This window comes from Cydia amplana, chromosome 2 (genome assembly GCF_948474715.1).
Source record: "Cydia amplana chromosome 2, ilCydAmpl1.1, whole genome shotgun sequence".
NCBI classification, from domain to species: Eukaryota; Metazoa; Arthropoda; class Insecta; order Lepidoptera; family Tortricidae; genus Cydia; species Cydia amplana.
This window is the reverse complement of record NC_086070.1, coordinates 18,888,343-18,909,819: the sequence shown is the minus strand read 5'-3', so window position 1 is coordinate 18,909,819 and position 21,477 is coordinate 18,888,343. Positions and strand designations below refer to the sequence as shown.

The 21,477-nt window shown below is 35.7% G+C and overlaps 3 protein-coding genes across 4 annotated transcripts in view; 2 read left to right on the top strand and 1 right to left on the bottom strand.

The window, feature by feature from the left end:
* LOC134659467 (chaoptin) overlaps positions 1–11,959 on the top strand; it is a 49,799-nt gene extending 37,840 nt beyond the window's left edge. Inside the window, exons 4-27 of one of the 2 annotated variants that reach the window (XM_063515112.1) lie at positions 300–504; positions 605–775; positions 1,081–1,289; positions 1,744–1,898; positions 2,218–2,320; positions 2,910–3,110; positions 3,707–3,843; positions 3,994–4,213; positions 4,296–4,517; positions 4,848–5,089; positions 5,164–5,336; positions 5,645–5,680; positions 6,532–6,613; positions 7,063–7,228; positions 7,326–7,468; positions 7,727–7,868; positions 8,525–8,659; positions 8,961–9,158; positions 9,557–9,700; positions 10,144–10,284; positions 10,368–10,610; positions 10,696–10,931; positions 11,265–11,391; positions 11,738–11,959. In XM_063515112.1, coding sequence (XP_063371182.1) covers positions 300–504; positions 605–775; positions 1,081–1,289; positions 1,744–1,898; positions 2,218–2,320; positions 2,910–3,110; positions 3,707–3,843; positions 3,994–4,213; positions 4,296–4,517; positions 4,848–5,089; positions 5,164–5,336; positions 5,645–5,680; positions 6,532–6,613; positions 7,063–7,228; positions 7,326–7,468; positions 7,727–7,868; positions 8,525–8,659; positions 8,961–9,158; positions 9,557–9,700; positions 10,144–10,284; positions 10,368–10,610; positions 10,696–10,931; positions 11,265–11,391; positions 11,738–11,842 — 3,936 coding nt within the window. In that variant the 3' untranslated portion in view covers positions 11,843–11,959. The remainder of the gene's footprint in view (positions 1–299; positions 505–604; positions 776–1,080; positions 1,290–1,743; positions 1,899–2,217; positions 2,321–2,909; positions 3,111–3,706; positions 3,844–3,993; positions 4,214–4,295; positions 4,518–4,847; positions 5,090–5,163; positions 5,337–5,644; positions 5,681–6,531; positions 6,614–7,062; positions 7,229–7,325; positions 7,469–7,726; positions 7,869–8,524; positions 8,660–8,960; positions 9,159–9,556; positions 9,701–10,143; positions 10,285–10,367; positions 10,611–10,695; positions 10,932–11,264; positions 11,392–11,737) is intronic. The other variant, XM_063515121.1, reaches the window with a different exon arrangement.
* Positions 11,960–17,014: 5,055 nt separating this feature from the next.
* On the bottom strand, positions 17,015–18,077 carry LOC134662192 (sodium/potassium-transporting ATPase subunit beta-1-like). The gene has a single exon (XM_063518460.1). The coding sequence runs from the start codon at positions 17,947–17,949 to the stop codon at positions 17,032–17,034; it is 918 nt and encodes a 305-aa protein (XP_063374530.1). The 5' UTR covers positions 17,950–18,077; the 3' UTR covers positions 17,015–17,031.
* Positions 18,078–21,376: 3,299 nt separating this feature from the next.
* The window catches only part of LOC134659760 (uncharacterized), a 28,071-nt gene continuing 27,970 nt past the window's right edge, over positions 21,377–21,477 (top strand). The window contains exon 1 of the mRNA XM_063515462.1: positions 21,377–21,434. Within this exon, the coding sequence (XP_063371532.1) occupies positions 21,428–21,434 (7 nt within the window). The 5' untranslated portion in view covers positions 21,377–21,427. The remainder of the gene's footprint in view (positions 21,435–21,477) is intronic.

The following is a 21,477-nucleotide window of genomic DNA, read 5'->3' as shown; positions in this document are numbered from 1 at the left end:
GTTTATTTTAATAGCAAGGCTTTGGCCATGACTTGACAAGGACTGACGGGACTGACGAGGAATCATACTTCTATGATATGTGACACTAACGTCAAAATCTCATGAAAGTCAACAGCCATATCACTATGTAAACAATAAATAAATAAAATAAATAAATGTAAACAAATTGAATTTTTGTGATTTTGGATTTTGATATGAAATGTTTGGTTACTAAATGTGTTGTATGGTAGAAACCAGCCACCCAGCAGGAAACATTACTTTTGAACTCCCTTTTAAACTTTACCAAACAATGTCTCCAGATCCACGTAGATACAGGGCACCCGCCGTGCCTGTTCCAAGCGCTCTGCACGTGCTCGAAGCCGGCCGGAGACCTCGGCATCGTGACGTGCAAGAACGTGCCCATCCTGCGCGTGCCCGCCGCCGTCAACAGCTCCAAGGTGTTCACGTTGCAGCTGACTGGGAACAGGATTAGAGATCTTGAGCCGCATTTCTTCCAGACAACTGGTATGTTGTGGTCATTATCCTTGTACTATTGTGTAGTTGTATTTAAGCTGCGGCAGGGTATTTTTTTTTTCATAACTGACTCAAACGTATTACGTTTCAGGACTATATAGACTGGCGATAAACCATAACCCCCTGGAAACGATCCAAGAGGAGGCGTTCTACGGGCTGGACAATACGCTGTGGGAGCTGGAACTCAAACATGACGGGCTTACTGCCGTCCCGAGTCGCTCCCTGCGCTATCTGCAGAAACTGAGGCTGCTAGACCTCACCGGTAAGTCTGACTTCTTAGGTAGGTTACTTTACTACAACGTAAAACTAGAACCCGTTGAAGACAGGTGTACTAAAATTCAACGTTTAGACCGCCGTTCCAAGCCGCTCTGTATTTTTTGGAGAAACTAAAGACTTCCACTACCACTTCGTTTTTTTTTACATAGTATCCTATTTAATCTTAGAAAGTAACTATTATAGCATACTCGTACGTTTTGATGGGAAACGCAATGACTTAAATCTTATTAAAGTTTTTTTTAAAGGTTCATGGATTACCAATTAACACGTTACCTACCTCCACTTTTCCAGGTAACGAAATCACAGATATATCTGGCGACAACTGGCGAGGCTTAGAAAACACGCTGCAAACCCTGATGTTGGCGGACAACTCCATCGCCAACCTGCCGGTGGACGCGTTTGCCGGGCTCCCCATGCTCGAGACCCTGGACCTCCGAGGAAACCACTTGGCCATCATCGAGGCTGGCGTCTTTAGAGATGGCATGAGCAGGCTTAATAAGGTAAATAACACGGATAGTGTTTGCCAAGTTAAATTAAATCGGAGATCGGGAGAACGATCAGGGATTGCTGGAACTCCTAAATTATGAGTACACGACAACACGATATGCAGCATAATGTTTATTGACTGAATGACTGAATCTCTTAAAAAAAACGAGCATATCTGTTAAATAAAAAAAACCCTACGCTATATGCCAACAAAATCCATATTTTGCCAAAAACGCCTTACATCATTTAGGTAAAGAGCTGATTACTCTTCAAACTGCCGGATGAATTTCTATGAAACCTACCTAAGAACCACCGTAAGAAAACTCGCTGTCACGTAAAAAAACCGCATCGAAATCGGCCCATCCGTTGGAGAGCTACAATGCCACAGCATACAGGCAGACAGTGACGTCAATTATATAACACTCCTCTTTTTGCGTCGGGGGTTAAAAATATGATTTCTCATTACAGCTGTTGCTCGGTGACAACCAACTGAGCTACATCCCTTACGAGGAGTTGGCACCCCTGCGGCAACTGAGAATCTTGGACCTTTCCAGCAACGTGATCAAGCAAGTTCCACCGCTCCACGAAATTAACGGCGTCAGACTCTCTTTAGATGTCTTAAAGTAAGATATAAGAAGTCTTTAATTAATTGCCAAACCCTTTTATTAACAATATTTAATTAGGTGTAAAATCAATTCATAAACAAATCACCATGAAACATTATATAAAAAAAAACTGGTAGATTGACCAATTACTAAGAGATCCCCCAATTTTTGTAGACTGCAACCGGGATAAAGTAGTGGAACATATATACTGTTTCGGGGATGTAACTATTTGGAGGCAGCGTGTAATTTAACCTATAAAGCAGTTTGTAGCAACACTATCTCAGGGCCAAATATAATCTTGTCAGGTGTTAAAATCCTCCTATTTAATATGTTTCAGGTTAGACAATAACGTCATCAAGATGCTGGAACCAGGGTCATTCAAGAATTTCTACGTTCTCAATCAAACATCACTTGATGGAAATCCCATTTATTCCCTTAGGGTAAGTTAATGAACATTACCGATTCGGAATATTTCAAGGTCACTTAGTAGCAGAAGTCAAAAAATTACTATGCAGTAGGTACCATTGCAGTAACGAAGTGAGAAAGCTGGTGTAACATTCGCTATAGAGCTGAGTTGGACCTGGACACGACCTGGATACACGTAAGAGCTCCTCAGAAATTATTGGATAGAAAACCATACGGATGTCGTAACATCAGTAATGGGGCCCACTGATTACCAGTCCGCCGGACGATATCGGCCTGTCAGTTGTTCGGAGCTGTCAATTTTTCAACTTGTCAACTGACAGGCCGATATCATCCGGCGGACTGTTAATCAGTGGGTCCTCTGGCTTATGTTTTGTCCAATCATAATAGAGCGTTGAGAAAGACCTGTAAACGTTTAGCTAGCCGCTGGGAATAATAGACCACAATGTTCGACAATCGCTCGATCGACGAGATCAAGGCCCCACAGTGGGTTTTGGAGTCTTGGAATATGATGAATTTATTGAAGAAAATAATGCTGCTTTTACCGTTAGGTTTGTTTCTGTTTGATTTAGTTACCTGCCTGAATTTTGACGCATGATATTACAGGAAGACGCTTTCCGCAACGCGAAGATACGGACCCTGTCTCTCCGCGACTGCGGCATCACGGAGCTTTCCCCGGCCGCTTTCGCTGGGCTGGAGAACAGTCTGCAGACCCTCGACCTGGCAGAGAACAACCTCACCATGATCTCCAAGTTCATGCTCAACCAACTCGACGCGCTGCGGTTCTTGAACCTTAAAGAAAATAAGGTGGGTGATAATGATAAACAATCTTAATCATTTATTTTACTTATAATATTAATATTATATACATACTGTCTACATGTCAATTATTTTTAAAACATATTGTATAAAAATTAATAATATAATCAACTATGGTTTTGATTCAAATCAAGTTGACATCAACATCCTTTGTTTTGTTTATCAACTTGAACGTTTTTCACACTAGGGATGTCACTAGGTTGACACACAACACTTATGATGTTTTTTGACGTTTAAATTGTATAAGTAACTATAATTTTTTCACGATCGCTTGGTATGTATGGCAACTATCATTTTAGAGTTAGACTTTTCTTAGTCTAACTCTAAAATGATAGTCTGCAACGATTTTGATAGCACACGCAAAGACAGTGTTATTTTAAACGTCAAACTTCTATTAAAATATGACGTTTCTTGGTCTAACTCTCGTACAATGTTTTACTACTCGTATTACATATTTAAATAAGAAAAACCTTAAAAGTATAAAATTGTAACAGGAAGACAGCCTCCACTCACGCCAAGCTACTCACTATCACTGATTATATACAGAAGATACTAATCAACACGCTTCATTATTTACTTTACAGGTGGATACAAACTTGATAGCCACAAACACGCCCTCGGAGTTTTCGCAAGCGAATTTCAACAATTTCCAGTACAAGTTGTTCTACTTAGATGTCAGCGGGGCATCTTCTATTGAAATGAGCATACAGGACGTAAGAAGGTATAATTATACATTTTTGTTGTGTCATGTTATCTAAGAAACCCAAGAGGCGATTTTTGGTATAAGTAAGCATTAAATTACTTAATGCATTAAGGAAGATAATAAGCTAATCTAAGAATTCCTATAACGAATATATGTAAAATGTTTCAGGATGAGGTCCCTAAGATACCTAGCTGTAGGCAGGCTTATCAGAAACAGTATAAGATCGGAGGACTTTTTAGAGTTTGGAGTGGAGTTGGAAGATCTCAAGATCTACGGGAGCACGATCAATAGAATCGAATCGAGCGCCTTCGAGCACGTGCGGTCTATCAAATCGTTAGACCTTTCTGAAAACGATATCGACTTCATTGACCCCTTCGCTTTTGCTGAGGTAAACTAAATTGAAAACAGTCTGTGATATGTGTTAAATATTGAAGCCTATTAAGACATTAATACAAACTTTTTATTTCTAGTTGCACAGTTTAACAACGTTAAAAATTGTCAACGGCTTAGCAGACAACGTGAAGATACTGCCTTTTGAACCACTTAAAGCTCTAATCGAGCTTCAGAATTTGGATTTCAGTAATAACAAACTGAAGAATGTTCCTGACACGTCGTTTCATTTCTTATACAAATTGAGATCGTTGAATTTACAAGACAATTATATTGACCACTTTTCGAAAGGGACACTGCAGGTAGGTGAATAATATAATCTCTTATATAGGTATTGTACGTATGTTTAATTAAGTTACAAAAATGTTGAAAACAATGACTGGTGGAGACTTATCCGCGACTTTCTGAGCGGTTGTTTTTTCATAATAATTACCTACTATATTTTAAATGTATATTTAAACTTAGACACATATTTCATAGTCCAGGTCCTTTTTTTATCTTCTTCACCTAAAGGGCCGTCAACGATAATAACACTTTTATTATTGGCCGTGGTTTAAACTCCAGTCAGTAGTTCCATAATACAATTACATTTCTACTAAGTAGTGTGGTTACTTTAAATAATTATTTTTCAGGGTGACATTCACAAACAATTGGAATCCGTTTACATATCTCATAATCAAATGAGACAAATAGTACAACACACGTTTGTAGATCTGAGAGAACTCCAAGAAATTTTCATCGAGGACAACTTAATTGAAATAATCCAAAGGAGAGCATTTACTGGTTTGGATAACTTGAAAGTTATAAAACTTAAAGGAAATATAATTAACGACATCACGGACGAAGCATTTCAGAATCTACCTGCACTTGCCGAGTAAGTAACATTTACATTTTCTGTATAGGTATCAAAATAAAATAAAATGAATTATTAATATTTCTTTTTTTCAGGTTGGATTTATCCTTCAACAAACTGTTTATATTCAAGTTTTCAGTATTTGACCAAGTGGGGTCTGCAACGGCGTTGAAAGTAAATGCATCATATAATGAAATTATTTCACTGGCGGATTCAAATGCCCCCAGTTTCTTCACGTCAAATTTCTATGGGCCTCCTAAAGCACTAAGTGAGTAATTCTTACAGTTTATTTAGTGTTGATCATCATAATCAACTTATATTGATATAAGTTGCATGCAGTTACATTTCAGTAGTCATTTTTTTCAACAGTAACACTATTGGAGCATTGCATTACTGATCGTCTAACTTATTGTTTTCATTTTATATTTATTGTCAAGTGCATCTGAGTTTGAATAGTTAAGTAGAAACTTTTGAATAAGTTTAACTTTTTTGCGTGCTTTACTTGTATTCTATTGCCTCATTTTCTTTTCATTAAAGCTTTATTGTGCACATTTTTATTTTTTGTTTTGCAACCAGGACTTATTTCGGATGAGGAATTTCCTTCCGAACAAGGTGATACAGAAGTTGTACTCGTATTCAAATTAAATGTGTTGTCCCTCTAATTATAGTATGTATACAGTTGAAAGATCTTATACGCACATGAAATATTTCACTAATGTGAATGATAGGGTTAAAATTATATGCAGGTACATGCATTAGCTATATATCCACCTCATCATAATTTATCGATTTTTAACCCAGTTTTAAACAAGAGAAGGTTCTAAATTTTATATGTTTTGTTAATGTTCTTCGGTATTGTAAATTAACCAGTCGACTGACTTGTAGGCCCGCTGAATATAAAAATATGAGTATCTTATATCCTCTATAAAATATTACTTTGGTTACTCTTACTTCTAGCTAGTGACTGATAAATGGCTTTTATACTTTAGATTTTTTTACTTATCGAATATTCATAATTCTGAAATATATGTATCATAAATATCATAAAATCATAATAATAAGATTCTAATACAATGTTGCCGATATCGTACTGTTGGATGTTTTAAATATTTACTGTATTATCCTGTGTTAAAAAAGAAAATCGAATGTATAAAAACATTTTAACCGTACTTAACTAGTTACCCTATTAAAGTGTAAGGCCTGAGTGGACGCTCGAAGCGGCGCGTTTGGCAGGGCGAGCAGCGTGGCGTCGGGCCACCGTCGGACTCACAAGTGATTTGAGCAGCGTGCACTAAGGCCGCTCCTATACGCTTGCATATGTTTAACATGCACGCCGCACGCCCCGCCCCGCTGCACGCCCAACATGAGCGTCCACTCAGGCCTTACACTTAGTCGAAAGTCTTCTGTCTTTGAGTAGGTTTGTTTTTACCGATAGGTAATACTAAATTGCTTATGTCTTTCAGATCTTGGAACTGTATCCGTAAATATCAGAGTATTGGATTTCTCTCACAACAATATTACATATATTGCTCCATACTACTTCAGGTAAACATCACTATTAACTATAATAAATTCATATTAATTATATTAAAAACGGGTCACTCGCGTATTTTAAGTCGCAAGCTCCTGATGACAATCCTCGGTACGGAGTGAAAGATGTCGACCGTTTTCCACTTTCGTTTCGTGAGACACAAACATCACGTAAGTTTTGTTATTAATGTTATTATAATAAAGTCACCTGCCGCTTAGAAGTCAATTTTGATATAAACGTGAAGCTTTGACACAAAATGTTTTGAAATGTAGTGTCAAAATGAACGTGTATGTGGCGGGCAATAATAGAATGTACAAATAATATAAATCATGTATATGTTTCTGTCGTGTCGTACGAGGGAGTTAAAAGGCTGGCCCAGAAAAGAGAAGAGTGGCGATTACTCCACCGACAAGAGCATAGCTCTTAAATATAGAGAGAGATATTATATCTGACATTTTTACAGGCATGCGGACTTAACTCTATCGGAACTTCGGCTTTCACACAACAGAATTCGTAATGTTACTCGTGATGTTTTTGGATCTATGGTTATGCTGCAATATTTGGATTTATCGCATAACGAAATATATGATTTGGAATACGATTGCTTCAAAAAAGCTAAAAACTTACAGGTTAATATTTTACGTATTTTTTATTTTATTACACTAGCATTGAGTGCAAGTGTGCAATTACCTATTATGGTACCTGTATTTTTCTGTGTATTTTCAGATATTGGATTTATCGCATAACCATCTAGTGGAGATTCCGATTGAGATATTCCACGACATGCAGTATCTGACGTCCGTCGACTTGTCCGACAATCGCCTTAGAAATATCCCTGACAATTTGATTATTTCATCTGCGTTGGAAAGGTAAATTTAAAATTGAATTTTGTGAAGACGAGTGGATTTACTGAAATTAGACAAATAACGATAAGATGTCGGATCAAATTTCTAGAAATACAAGAAGTTGTCAATCAAAAGTTTTCCTTTATTGCCGATAAACCGTTGATATCCGATTTATTTTCTCATATGTCATCTATACCAATTTAGTGATTGAACTAATCTGTAAAATAAAATTGTTTGTAAGTAAGAGTACCAAAAATTCATCAAACACTTCATTCATTTTAGGTTTGACGTGTCCGAAAATCAGCTATCGAGGGTCCCAACATCTTCTCTATCATCTTCAGCTGCAGCCAATCTGGTCGAATTCGACCTCAGCGGTAACACCATTCCTTCGGTTGCGATATCTGACTTAGTTCAGAGATTTAAGGTACAGTTATTTACATCATTTTAATTTTGCATTGTAGTGTTAAAGAGTTGGTTGAGACAGTTTGAAGTAGTATATAAACTAACAGCTTGATTTATTATGAAAACAGTACATTAAAATGGATTGCAAAAGTATCTACTTATGGATTTAAAATAAAATAATGTCTGGGCTAATTTTACAACCTTCATAAAGTGTAAAGATTTTATATTAGAATGCAAAATCAGCCCTTGGTCCACCCTCGTAAGTCCGCTTAGTTTATATTTAAAAAGTGTTGAATCCTGAAGAGACATTAGACGATATACATCATATAACAATGTGTGTAGCTGTAGGTATTCCTTTGCCCTAAACTCCACAGTTCCACACTGACGGTATCAACACAGTGCCGCAAGAAATTTGATCGCATAACTGGCTTATTATAGAAAATGGTTCCCAATTCAAGAATCACTCCAAAACTTACGAGGCTGAGACATTTTTCTTATAACCATTTGATGATTTTCCCTTTTGCCGTAAATCCCTAGTTGGTTTCTGACTAACAAGTGTGATTTGATTGCCATAAAATAACCGCAACCCTTTGTGCTTGGCGACTAACGAGCTCCGTAGTCATTGCCAGCGTGTGCGTAGTTGCTAATGTGTTGTCCTATCCCTGCATGTGTCGCCAGAACCCCGACCAAGTGGGCGAGTACTGGCCCGACGAACAGGACTACAGCGATGAGTACATGTATCACACGGCTAGACGAGATCATCAGAGAGTGTACCACCAAAAAAAGCAATATCCGCAGAATATTCTGTTTAAGGTAGAACGTAAAGAATTTCAAAATTTTATTTAAAACAAGGTAGTTAATCTACCTGTATTCGATACCTATTTGATATTCTACGATACTGAAATATGTACCTATAGTACTTACATTGTATATTTAGAGTTTTACCACATTCGTTTCCATGCCATCAAACCGCTTTCATAGTTGTAATTTGTAATCTCACCCATTATTGGTTTGCTTAGTTCATTAAATTATTTCTTGTTTTCATAGTTTCTATAGAGGAAAATATCTTTGTTACTTAAAAACGTCTTTTTGAAACATGCCAATGTGTTTCCAGTCTCTGGCGTGGCTCGATTTGTCGGACAATCACCTGGTTCGTATAGAAGGCGGCTCATTCACAGCGTTACCTAAGCTTCGATGGTTGGACCTTAGCCATAACTCACCGTTTAATTCTGGAGACCGGGAGAACAACGCTTTCAAAGGATTGGAGAGAAAACTTTTGTACTTGGGTCTAAGAAATGTCAGCCTATTACAGGTATTTACGCATCCTTATATTTTAACAATCCGTATTTTTTTATTAAAAATGTTTCATCTAATGACATGCAGATGTATAGTTGGTTAAACCAAATTGGCAGTAAATAAGAACAAAAAAAACTATACTCATCCTTTTCTTTTGAGTGATAGTACTAGTGTAAGACAAAGCTAGTATGATTCTCTCTGTCTATGTTTGAAATGAGACAGTCCTTTGACAAACTACATATATCATTATTTTCCTTCGTATTTTTACGAAAACGTACGAACGTGTCTTGCTATTTCAGTCAGTCTCGGTACAAAAAGTACTGATGTTGATTGAAGTAGCATAACAGATACGAACGTTTCCGAGAAAATACGAAGGAAAACAATTATACACTACATTTGTAACACATATTTTAGGTACCAACGTTGCAGTTGCCAAAGCTAAAGAGTTTAGACCTCTCATACAACAATCTGCCATCAATTGCACCAGACGCAATAGGCAAACTAACTCACTTGAGAAAGCTGGATCTTTCCTACAACGACCTTAGTACCGTGCCAGTGGTAAGATGTTATTGTATTAAATGCATTAAGTATAGATGTAACAATAATTAATAAGAGTATGTTGAGATGGTTTGGTCATGTAAAAAAGATAGATGAAAGGAGACTAAGTAAGGGAGAGTTTTAGGGAAAAGACGGTGAGGAGGAGGACGATGCCAGAATTAGCTAGGTGATGGCATGAATTTTTTGGAAGATGCTAATCGATTCTGCTTCCCGTGAGATTCAAATGTATCTAATAACCCTGATATTTATTGTGCCCAGAATCTTCCGAATTGCGAAAGCTAATGTGGCGCGTGCATGACGTGCATCTTCAAGCCCCATACAAAAAAAAACGCGCGGCCTGTAACGTTACAGGACGCATATCATACGCTCATGTAATTAGGAGAAGAATCGTAAATAATATGTACATACTTCTATTTATAGTCTTGTTTTGATATTTATTTCAGGCGACACACTCCTTAAACGAGCTGCGTTGGCTTTCTTTATCCGGAAATCCTATAACGGCGTTGATGAATACTAGTCTCTACGGACTATCACCGAGGCTAGAATATATTGACCTCACACATCTTCGATTGAAAATACTTGAGGTATGATTCCATAAAAAGGCATATTGTTGATTGTTTTGGGCAGGTATGGCAATGTATTACAAATGACGATTTTTAATTTCCAGCACGGTGTCTTTAACAAAATGTATGGACTCCGAACACTAAAAATTACTGTATACGATAACGTCAGAGACTTTAGTATTCCAAAAATGTTGACACACAACGCGGCTTTGGAAAATCTTTTATTAGAAGTCGAAAGTCCAGCTGTTGAACTTGGTAAAGAATTAAGTGGTCAGTTGCCGTGTAAACTTAATAACATTACTATAACAGGAAGAGGAATGAAGTACCTTTCACCATATCTGCTTAGCGTATGTACACAATATTTTTCTTTCGTATCATAAAATACATCTTTATTTGTGAACTCGTACTGTACTGAATATGTTTTATCTTCAGGGCGTACATTCGAAAGTTCTGAAGCTTACGATTTTTAATACGAGCATAGAAGAGATACCACCTGAAGTGTTCTGGGGCCCAGGTCGTGTCAGGAATATAACGCTTGATCTGAGGTCGAATTATCTGATGAGGGCGCCTAATCCGGGCACAAGAGAATGGCCAGGAGTTCCCAACAGCGTGTTCCTTCAAGACATTTTAGTAGCTGACAATCCGATTTACTGTGATTGTGGAATTGGGTAATTGGAATTTATGTTATTGTAAAGTGCATATAAGGGCATTTTCATTTTAACTTGTACTTCTTCTTCTCTCGTGTCGAGGTTCCCCTAAATAGTGGTTGCCCAGAAAGCGCGACTTAAGTCGTGTTTCAGAAACGTCTAACCGTCACATTCCTGACAAAATGTATGGGATTTAACATTGATCGTCAGTTTTGAGACGATTGCTAACCGGCCGTTATTGGTACACAGTTAAGTGAAAATGCCCATAAATCAGAATTAAGTAATGTAGAGGTTGAGGTGGAAGACTTTGTTTTTAAATTTGACGAAATTAATTGTGTTATTTATTTTTAATAGGTGGATAGAAGCATGGGACCGCAAAAGAAGACAATATCTTTGCGAAAGTCCCTCGAAGTGTGTTGCAACGCGAGATGACGTCAGATTTGCGAGGTGCTCGTACTATGACAACAGAACGTTTAGTGATGTAAGTTTAGTCACTTTTTTAGGTACCCGTTACACGAAGTTATACGAGTTACCAATTCACATTAAAAACGGATTTGACCAATGACGGGATGCTGGATTTATTAAATGAGCCACTAATAATAACATTGTATAATACATACATACATAGTTATATGCTAAGTTTTTCTAATTTGTAATTATTCTTGTTTATAATATCTTTTAGGAGACTAACTTACACTTACGACGACGTACTTATACTTTTATAACCGCCAAAAAATTTAATCTGCTAGTACTACCTACTAACTAAAATTAAAATTTGAAATTTAAAAAATGTAATGAGGATAATTTATTAGCGTTTTTTTTTTCAGGTACTGTCTCGAGATTTAGACTGCGGCTGGAGTAGTGGAATTCGAAGCATGCCCAATTTGCTTATCATTGCAGGCATGTTGCTTCTAACCTGTCTTTACGTATGAGGTCTATTTTGGCTCCTTGGGGTATATGAAGAATTCCACCTTATCCTGGCACGAATATATGGTACCTATTTAGGAAGTAACGCGCCGTAATATTTGGGTAATTACTTTAATTGCTGAACTGAGAAGTATTGCTCTACTAGGCTATGGACATCAAAAATTGTCTTGTAGCGTAATAACCAGAATAGTAAGATATCTCCCAATATGTGCTCCCAAATAGCCAAATCTAGATCGTCTTAGTAAAATTACGTGAAATAGACACTTCGGGGTAAAAAAGTGAAGCTGAGTGAGATACGCGATTGATTCGTTGTATAAAGGACTTTTGTGATTAATTGCATACCTACAACTTTAGTGTTGCCTACTGTGCGTGATTAATTGTCGTTTTAAAAGATGACGCAACTGATGTGATCTCAAGGGATTAAACGTAACCAACTGAAATATATTTGTTTCTCTCACAACTTGGTATACAAAGTTGGAACCTTTTTTGAGTGTGCTTAGAATTAAGAGTATTTTTTTAGATTTCACTCATTTCGTGCACTGCCTTACAAAAAGCTCTGTGATTTTTGTCCGGAGAAATGTCCAACTTAAATGTGCGCTTGTAATGATGTCGAAATCAAAAGATTAAAACATTTTAATCGTTTATGTGTGGAAGTGCACTTAATGCGTCTAGGAGTTGCATTTACGTCGGTTTAAGATTTGTTCGCAGGAAAGCAATGACTTAAAATTTGATGGTATAAGTAGACTGCATTAACTGAAATGAGATGTGTTCGTCCATTAATAAGGTTTACAATATTATTTTAGGTGTATGGTTTGTGTATTAGTGACCTTTAATAGATATAGGTCCTTTAGGGAGGTACCTTCTAATAGCCAATTAGATGAACAACTCCTGCATTGATTGTTTGGATATTAACTGTGCTCTTAAACATTTGTACAAAAATAAATTTCTAGATATTTTATCTATCTTATTTCAGAGTCACTATCTCTCTTGAAGTTAAAATTGTTAATTCTGTATTCATTACATGTACGTTTATTAATAATAACTTATTTTAAAAATAAGTGGAAATTATTTATTTATTATACTTAATGAATACAGGATGTATGCAAGTTTCCTCTTTACACTGTTTGGCATCATTGTTTAAATAGCCGTGAGCTGTCTACAAAGTTTATCAGGTTAACTGTTAAAAGATATTTTATTGCATATTCAATGTCAGTAGCTCTAATGGTATCTACGAACAATGTTCTTGTTTAGTCAAAATAAAGAGTAAGGTAGGATATGAATGACTGATCTGAATATTTTAGAACGGCTGGCAGGTTGTGTACTACGACCAGATTGATATAGCTAAAATTCAAATTTTAATACTTGTCACATTAATTTTACATGTAATACACATTCACATACTTATATACATTTACATATAATATACATTTTGTTATCTGTGGCGACTGAGCAAATTCTTGTTATAGTTAGGCTTCACAGCACGTAAGTTACAGAACGTGCTTGCCGGTCTAATAATGAGGATAACGTGAAGACGAACTGCTAATTTACAATAAATCAAAGTAAATTGAGTTTTGAATATGTACCTAATACTTATGTTATGAATATATTTTATAAACATATATTATGCTTGATTTTCCAAAATTATTCTATAGCTTGTTGTGATTTGTAGTTTCTTCTTTAAGTCAAGGCATGTAAAGTTAGGGCCCTCTATAAGTAGGAACACCTTTATATTGTAGAGAATTGCAATAATACATAATGCGAGATTTTTGTAGGGTAACTTATCCAATAATCCACACTAAAAACTCCAGCCATAGCCACCTATTTTTGCTGAGCCCTTACCATGAGTCACTGACAGTGTCAAAACTGACATTATACGCTATCGAGAACGTAATTTACTTTCTATACATCTCGCTTGTACTAATATGCGAGTACGAGCGAGATGCATAGAAAGTAAATTACGTTCTCGATGGCGTTTATGTCAGTGCGAAACTGGTGGTAACCGCACTGGTATGTGATAATAGCTGCTTTGAAACAAATTGTCAATAATTGGTGGAGTAACGGAAATGAGTAATTTACTCTAATATCAGTAACATTTTATTGGTTATTATCCTTTATGACCCTGCCTACAAAGCTGGAGGTCCTGGGTTTAGATCCCCGTAAGTAGTGTGTTCATCACAAATATTTATTCCCGAGCTGTGGATGTTTTCTATTATACACCACAACACAAGCCATGAGTTTTGTGTAACATGGTCCCATAATATTTATTTATTTTATACGTAAGTACCTAATAAAGAAAAATGTAACATAACTGTATATAAATATCTGTACAAGGACGTACATTGAATATAACTACATATTCTAACCTTTTCGCCGCCATTGACTTGATATAAAGTGAGTACATTTCGTGCCACACACGCCACGATTACGTACAATTTTGGACGTGGCGTTGATGAGTGATGGCATTTTATTATGTACCTACTTCATTGACATGGCGGCGAAAAAGTAATTTTACTAAAGAAAACATCTACCTATGCACCTGTTAACCGAAAACTTTTTTATAAATATAATTTTGTATATTATGTTTTTTTGCAATTCTTACATTAGGTCAACATCAGTGATTTCAATCGTATACCTCTTCTTCAGTGGTCCAGTGGAGGCGGTGTCAGGCCTACAAGTCTAATACATTTGTTTTCAATGCCTACCTATACCTAAACTATTATATATATTTTAAAAGAAAGATTATTCAAAATTTCTCGTATTATAATTAAATAAATATTTATTTATATAACTGCATAAAAATGTTGTTTTTATGATAAAGTAATTATAATTAAAGAGAATCTTCGACAATTTATAAAACGCCTGTTAGAAAACGGTTTCGGCATTGAAAACAAATAAATGTCGTTGAAACAATGAATATATTTTGTGATATATATTGCTATAATTCTATTTTTGATAATGCCATGATGGATATTGCTGAACTAATAGGGGATGGTAGCTGAATTTAAATAATACCTATCTCTTTAAAGCTTCTCTATAGATAATGTAGCGTTCAGGATGTCAATTGCTAATTCAAGGTCGTTGATCAAATATACTATAACTTTTAACTAAAATTATAATCATTACTTTAGCTAAAATACAAATGTTGTGTAAACCCACCTATTTTTTATAAGCATCAATGGTTTCGTTATTTTTATTTTGTAAAATATAACTTTCTCAAGTCAGGGCTTTTACCGATTATGAAATATAATTACTCATGTAAATATTTGGTATCTTACATATACTATTTACCTGTAAATCTACCTATAAAATAACAAATGTTCAAAATTAAATTCAGTTGCCGAACGATTGATAGTTTGTCAACTAATATGTAAAGATGTATTTTTCTTAGTCCTTTTTAGTTGTTTATTTATTATATTTAATCCTTCATCATTAGTCATGTCATTGTATTACCTTCAAATAGGTATATTTAGGTTTCACTTTACCAATCAATATAACGCTACAAAGAACGGCTTCAAAAAATATTTTGCAACGTTATGATAAAAATAATGTATATCCCGTGGAGCGCCCTTCCAAGACACGTGTGCCGGTAATTAGTATATTAGGAGTTCCATACTACGGTAATTCTGGGGCGCTCCACGGGATATTTCCACTCTGCAAGGTCCCATTGTGATAGATATAGCTAGTGCCAATCGGTTATTTAATACAAGTGAAGAGCAATTTTAGATCATCGTAGATATTATTTAAAGCTCAGTCTTCCTTTATGAGATTGGAATAAAAAAACTTAATTTTTAACGTCTTTCGGTATTTAAGGTTATAAATTTTAAGATTCGCGTTATAAGAGTTACTAATTCATGTCATAGTTTAGTCGTTACAAATTGAACATTGATTATTCCAATCGCAGAAAGGACTACAAAATGCGTAATTATGTCGAACGAATAAAATTATAAACATAGAGTGCTGTAAATAAAATTCTTAAAAAGTAATATCGCCGCTATACTTACTCAACCTCGTATCTGCAACACTCATTTGATGACAAAAACACCCGTATTCCGAATGAAAGAAAAGCGACATTTCCATCAAATGATTGTTGCAGATATGAGGTTGAGTAAGTATAGTGACGATATATAAGCGATATTATAATTTCCTGTTTTAGGTACATTTTATAAAATGTATTTATTTAATGTGGATACTATTTAGAACAAGGGAAAGTTATTGTCTTCACTACTTACGAGTCTATAGGTAATAGTGTGAAATAAATAAATTATTGAATTATTAGAGTATCAATAAATTATTGCGGAAGTTGTTTGTTTCATTTTTTACAAGATTAATAATTATGATTAATAGGTATAGTTTTTTTCATAATTTCGTTTGCATTATTTTTGAACTTGTTTTCAATATAAAATGACACTGAACATATTGTAATGTAAAAAGTCAACTCAGCAAACATCATTCATGTCTTGTTGGCTTAAGTAATGTACATGACACGCCCACAGTAATGTAGTCCCCCTTGAGACTGTAGATATGTTTTTATTGTCAAATGCGAGGCTGAAATTGTGCACCCCGTTGTGATACGAATTGGATCACCGAGCCATCACGATTGGATCTACGGATCAATCAGCAAAATGGTACAGAATGCAATAACACGAGTCGAAATAAACACAACAATGTCGATCTCCCTTTATTTCTATTTCATTAGAAGCATTTCAGTTACAGCTTAGTATAAAAACAACTTACTGCCCGTTTTATTACTTTATATTACATTTCGAGCAAGAAGATGAGGATTATTCCCACCTGTTAGGTACCAGAAGGTTGTTACAACAACTTGTAACAACTGAGATTTATCTTTCTTATGTGGAATTCGGAAAAGATGGGAACTAAGTAAATAGTTAACCTGAAGATGTTTTCATGTTCAAAACTGTCAATAACATCTCAGTCTTATTACCAGTTGTAAAAACTTTATTGTAACGGGTGGGAACAACCAAGCTAGATTAGACATACCTACGCAATGTTTTTGTTGCTAGGTAGGTACAGTCAACAGCAGAAGTTGCTAAACGGGCCAGGTGTTCAACTGACTTTATTGTTAAGAGAATAAGAGCGTGTCAAGGTAATTTTGAACACCTCGCTCGCTTAGCAACTTCTGCTGCTGACTGTACCTAATATTAATGATCATTAAAAACTAAAAATAATCCTTACTTTATTTTTTCAAACTGCTAACGTAAAGAACAAAGTCCACTGTAGATTTACCGCCTTTATAATACAAACTACACTCAATTGATAAAGCCATTCCTTTAGTAAAATTGGAGAACTGCACTCCGACCAGACCCGTGTCTGAGTCGTTGGCCGGATCGTATATTCCTGGGTCGAATCCTGGAGGGTCTGGATAGTACTTAACTGTACCAATATGTTCTGTATCATAAGGACTGCTGCCGCTACATTGCAACCAGAGCTTGGGAGCCGTGCTTGCCAATAGCTTAATGTTACGCGGAATGTCAGTAGAATTGAGACTTCGAGGTTTCAGAGGTAATGCGCTTGAGCCGTAATGTCTGTTTACTTTTATAACAACACAAGGCGTGTCTCCGTATCCGAAAGGCGCTACTCCACACGGTCCTAGCTGCTTAGTAACGTCTGAATACTTTTTACTGACGACATTTTCCAGGGCGTCCACATATTTCACATAATCACTATCTTTGTATGAAATCAGTGACATTTTATTCACAGCAGTCGGTATGGCAGTTAAGCCTATATTACTATGTCCGGGACATAAGAGTAATTTTTCAGGCTCGCTATTGTAAACTTCAGTACTTTTAATGATGCATAGGGATGCATAAAGTAAAATCAATGTGAACACGCACAGAAATATGATGTAGAAAATCGAGTAAGACAAAATATAGAGCCAGCTCGTGCAAGATCTGTCGCAAACAGTTTTATTTTGTTTATCGTAGCAGAATTTGTACCATTTTCGTTTCTGTTGTTCTTGCTGCTGAATATGAGGGGGAATAAACTCCGGGGGCTTAGGAGGAGGATTAGAGGGACCATCACGGATACCATTCGTCGCGATACGAACAACGTTCAACGGCCGCGAAGGATCCCTATTTAATTCATTTAATTCCATTTTACCAATAGACGAACATCACTTAATTATACTGCTTAAAACTATACCCGTATAAGTTATAAATCAGATTAGTAACAGTGACTGACGTACGTGACTGACGTTCGCAATTATTTCTTTAATCTAACTGGCCATGGGTAAAACTCGTAAGACACGTTAAGCTGGATGTACACGGAGGCCTAGCCAAATTCAAATGCAGATAGCAAACTATAGATGGTCAAACCAATTTGTCAGTAAATAGGAACAAAAAAAACTATACTCATCCTATTCTTTTGGGTGCTAGTACTAGTGTTAGACAAAGATAGTATGACTCTCTCTGTCTATGTTTGAAATAAGACAGTCCTTTGACACACTATATAAATAGTGTATGTGTCTTAAGACACATTTACCATGGTAATAAATCGAGGTATAAGTAAATATTCTTTATTACACCACTACAAAGCTACAAAGAAATTTTAACGGAAAATGGAACCACAGGCGGTCTCATCGCTAAAAAGCGTTCTCTCCCAGACATCCTTGAGGTAGCAGGAAATGTAGAACTCATATAAAAGTCAATAGGTAGTGCACGGAGCTAAATATAGACACAAACACACTTTATTATAATCGTTACTATTATTTTTAGATTAAGAAAGAGTTAAGCCTGAGAAATGTTATTTTAACACTTTGAGTATACAGTGTGTGGCCTGTAACACGGACGAATAATTAAAACGTAGATTCTACTCCTCAAACAATAAAACTTTTGTTCAACAACTTTTTGAAATTATGTAGTCTTAAGATTGTCCCTTTTTCAAACAAACTAAATAATATTTTCAATGTACTTTAAATTCCGTCTAATTGACATTGCCTGTCAGTCTTGTCATCGTACAGGCATAATCAATTTCGTAATACATTGCGTGTTCGAATAAATTTTAAAGTGTTTTAAAATCCAAACTACAAGTTATTTTTAAAAGTCGTTGAACAAACATTGTCTAGTTTGAGGAGTAGAATCTACGTTTTAATTATTCGCCCGTGTTATAGGCCACACACTGTATAATGAATACCTACAAAATGATTACTCCTAGCGTGTCCTTGACAGTGAAAGGGTTAAATCAAAATTACAAATCTGATTCTCGCTGACCTTTAAAAATGAAACTTAAACCCTAGAAAACCTCGGTAAAACAAATCCCTATGCTTCGTTTATCTGCATTGGTCTCTGCGGACGAACCCATTCGGGTGTCGCAATCTGCTGGGAGATCCGCAGATATTACTACTTTGACGCCATGTTGACGGGAGCACTATGATTCTACAAAAACGATGTCAATAGGTGACAACTTAGACCTTTTGTAGGTTTGCCAAGTCAGTCTATTACCGAGGTCCATTAGTCCTTTTGTCATAGGCACTTTTTTTTCAAAATTTGTTAGAAGGGTTATCTTGATTCTTTTTAAAACAGCTTGATCTAGCTACCTACCTACTGACATACCAAGCCTAAAATTTAGAAATGAAAAAAAAATACACGACATTCCCAATCAGTAATCACTTACATAAAAGTTAAGAAAATTGGGTAAGCAAAATCACTGCTTCCAACTCACTTTCGGCTATATAATCAGATTAATCAATGCCGGAATTAGGAGATCAATTGTTTTCTGAGATCGTGTCACAGATGGCAAGTTATTAGCAACTTAGCCAAACCGCTAAATGCTCTTTAAGGCCTGTCGAAGGATGACCCAGGAAGGCTGCTGCGAACACCGAAATTCTAAAAACACTTAACATAACCTCTTTTAAATTTAGATTTCCGAAGTGCGCCTAGGTTTCCTAGCTTGTTTTATAAGATTGAGCTTGTTGGTGGCTATCGTCAAGGTAAATTTAATCACCATCTGAAAGCGACGATAAAGTTTCGGGTAACGTTTGTATTGAACAAACATCAACACAAACTACACTTTGATCTATACAGAATTTTCGGAAGGGCCCCGGGTGGATGAACCTACCTACGCATTCTGAAATCGTAAGAAGTAAAACATACCTACTATTCCAACACACAATAATTATTGTTATGTTTTTAAATGCTTAAAAAAGTAAATTGTAAAATACAATACAAAAGTGCTTAATTGTAATTAACTAGTTTGTCTAGAAAAAAAATTACTTGAAGAAAACAAACTCAAAATCTAGGCCAACTTGAAAATTCATCGGGTTCTACTCGAACATTATTTACTTGATAAAGATTCAAACTTGTAAATCATAATATTAGCAAAAGACGCGCTGGTGATATTGGTGTTACTATAAAAACCTAGCTCTTGTGATCTGATGACGTAGACGCCGATTCCATCTTACAAATTGACATCAGTTTGATTTCTCCTTTACGTAATTAATAATTATCTTGTCTTTCTTGTTCGTACTTATAGTTCGGTAACGGAATTTTTAAAGTCGATCATCGCTCTTATTCTGCATAGACCTTTATTAATTATTTGCAGGTAGGTGAAATATCGTATAATTTGCTCACAGAACGGACAAGTTATGTCACATGATGACGCCATGCATCGTATACCTAAATATTTACAATTTAGCTGATCTGTTCGTCAGTATAAATCGTATTCTAACGTTTGCAACAGAAAACAACCGATAGCGCCCAAAATAGAATGGCAATACATAAATCGTCGCAGCTTTGCAACTAGTGACGCGTGCGAATTGAAATTATCTGAACGAACTTATTTACCGTATTAAAGTAATACGAATACGTACCTATTTAAGGTACGTATTCGTTCATCAAATTCTAGTAATAATAAGGCAAATTTGAAGTATTTTTTCCAAACAAAAAATTTATATAAGAACAATACTTTTCATTTTATTTTATTTGATTGGGTTTCTAAAACCTTTTTAGGTTATATCCTATATTTGAGGATGATTTTCAAATAGACAAAATGCGGTTTATGTAAAATCTTTAAAATAGGGATATAGGGCTCTTGTCTGAGCAAGGTGCTTAAATATTTAAATAAAAAGAAGTTTTTAATTCCTGCTGAATACTAGAGTTTTTTTAAAACTATATTATAAATTGAATAGCACATACGGTTACAACAATGAATTTACAAATAGTAAGTACTTTATTCATATTCATTTTTGTATAGGCGATCCGTGATTAAAATGCAATATTCAGTATCCTTCTAGCTAATAACTAACGGTATGAAAAGTTTACTTATTATCGATAAGTTTATTATGCCGTAAGACTAGCTTAAAAGCTCCAGCTTTCGGTCATTTCAGTCAACCTCTGGCGGCAAATGAGGTCGGACGCTCGCCTCGCTCGCTTTCCCACCAAACAACTTTTCGATCGGCGAAGGACATTCAAATTTGTATCCTAAGATGAATACCATAGAGTTGACCATATTATAATAATTAATTACAAGTTAGTCGTTACTGGAGATTCCCGAAAAACTAATGTGCATTATCAGTGAAGAGTTTATATAGTTAAGTGAATTTTCAGTGATGTAGTTTTATAGTTTGGATATATTAAATGCCTGGTAAGCTAAGTTCACGCATCAAATGGCACGCATTACAAAAATG

Excerpts from the sequence above, each read along its gene's own strand:
- LOC134662192 (XM_063518460.1), bottom strand. The coding sequence starts at position 17,949 with ATGGAATTAAATGAATTAAATAGGGATCCTTCGCGGCCGTTGAACGTT.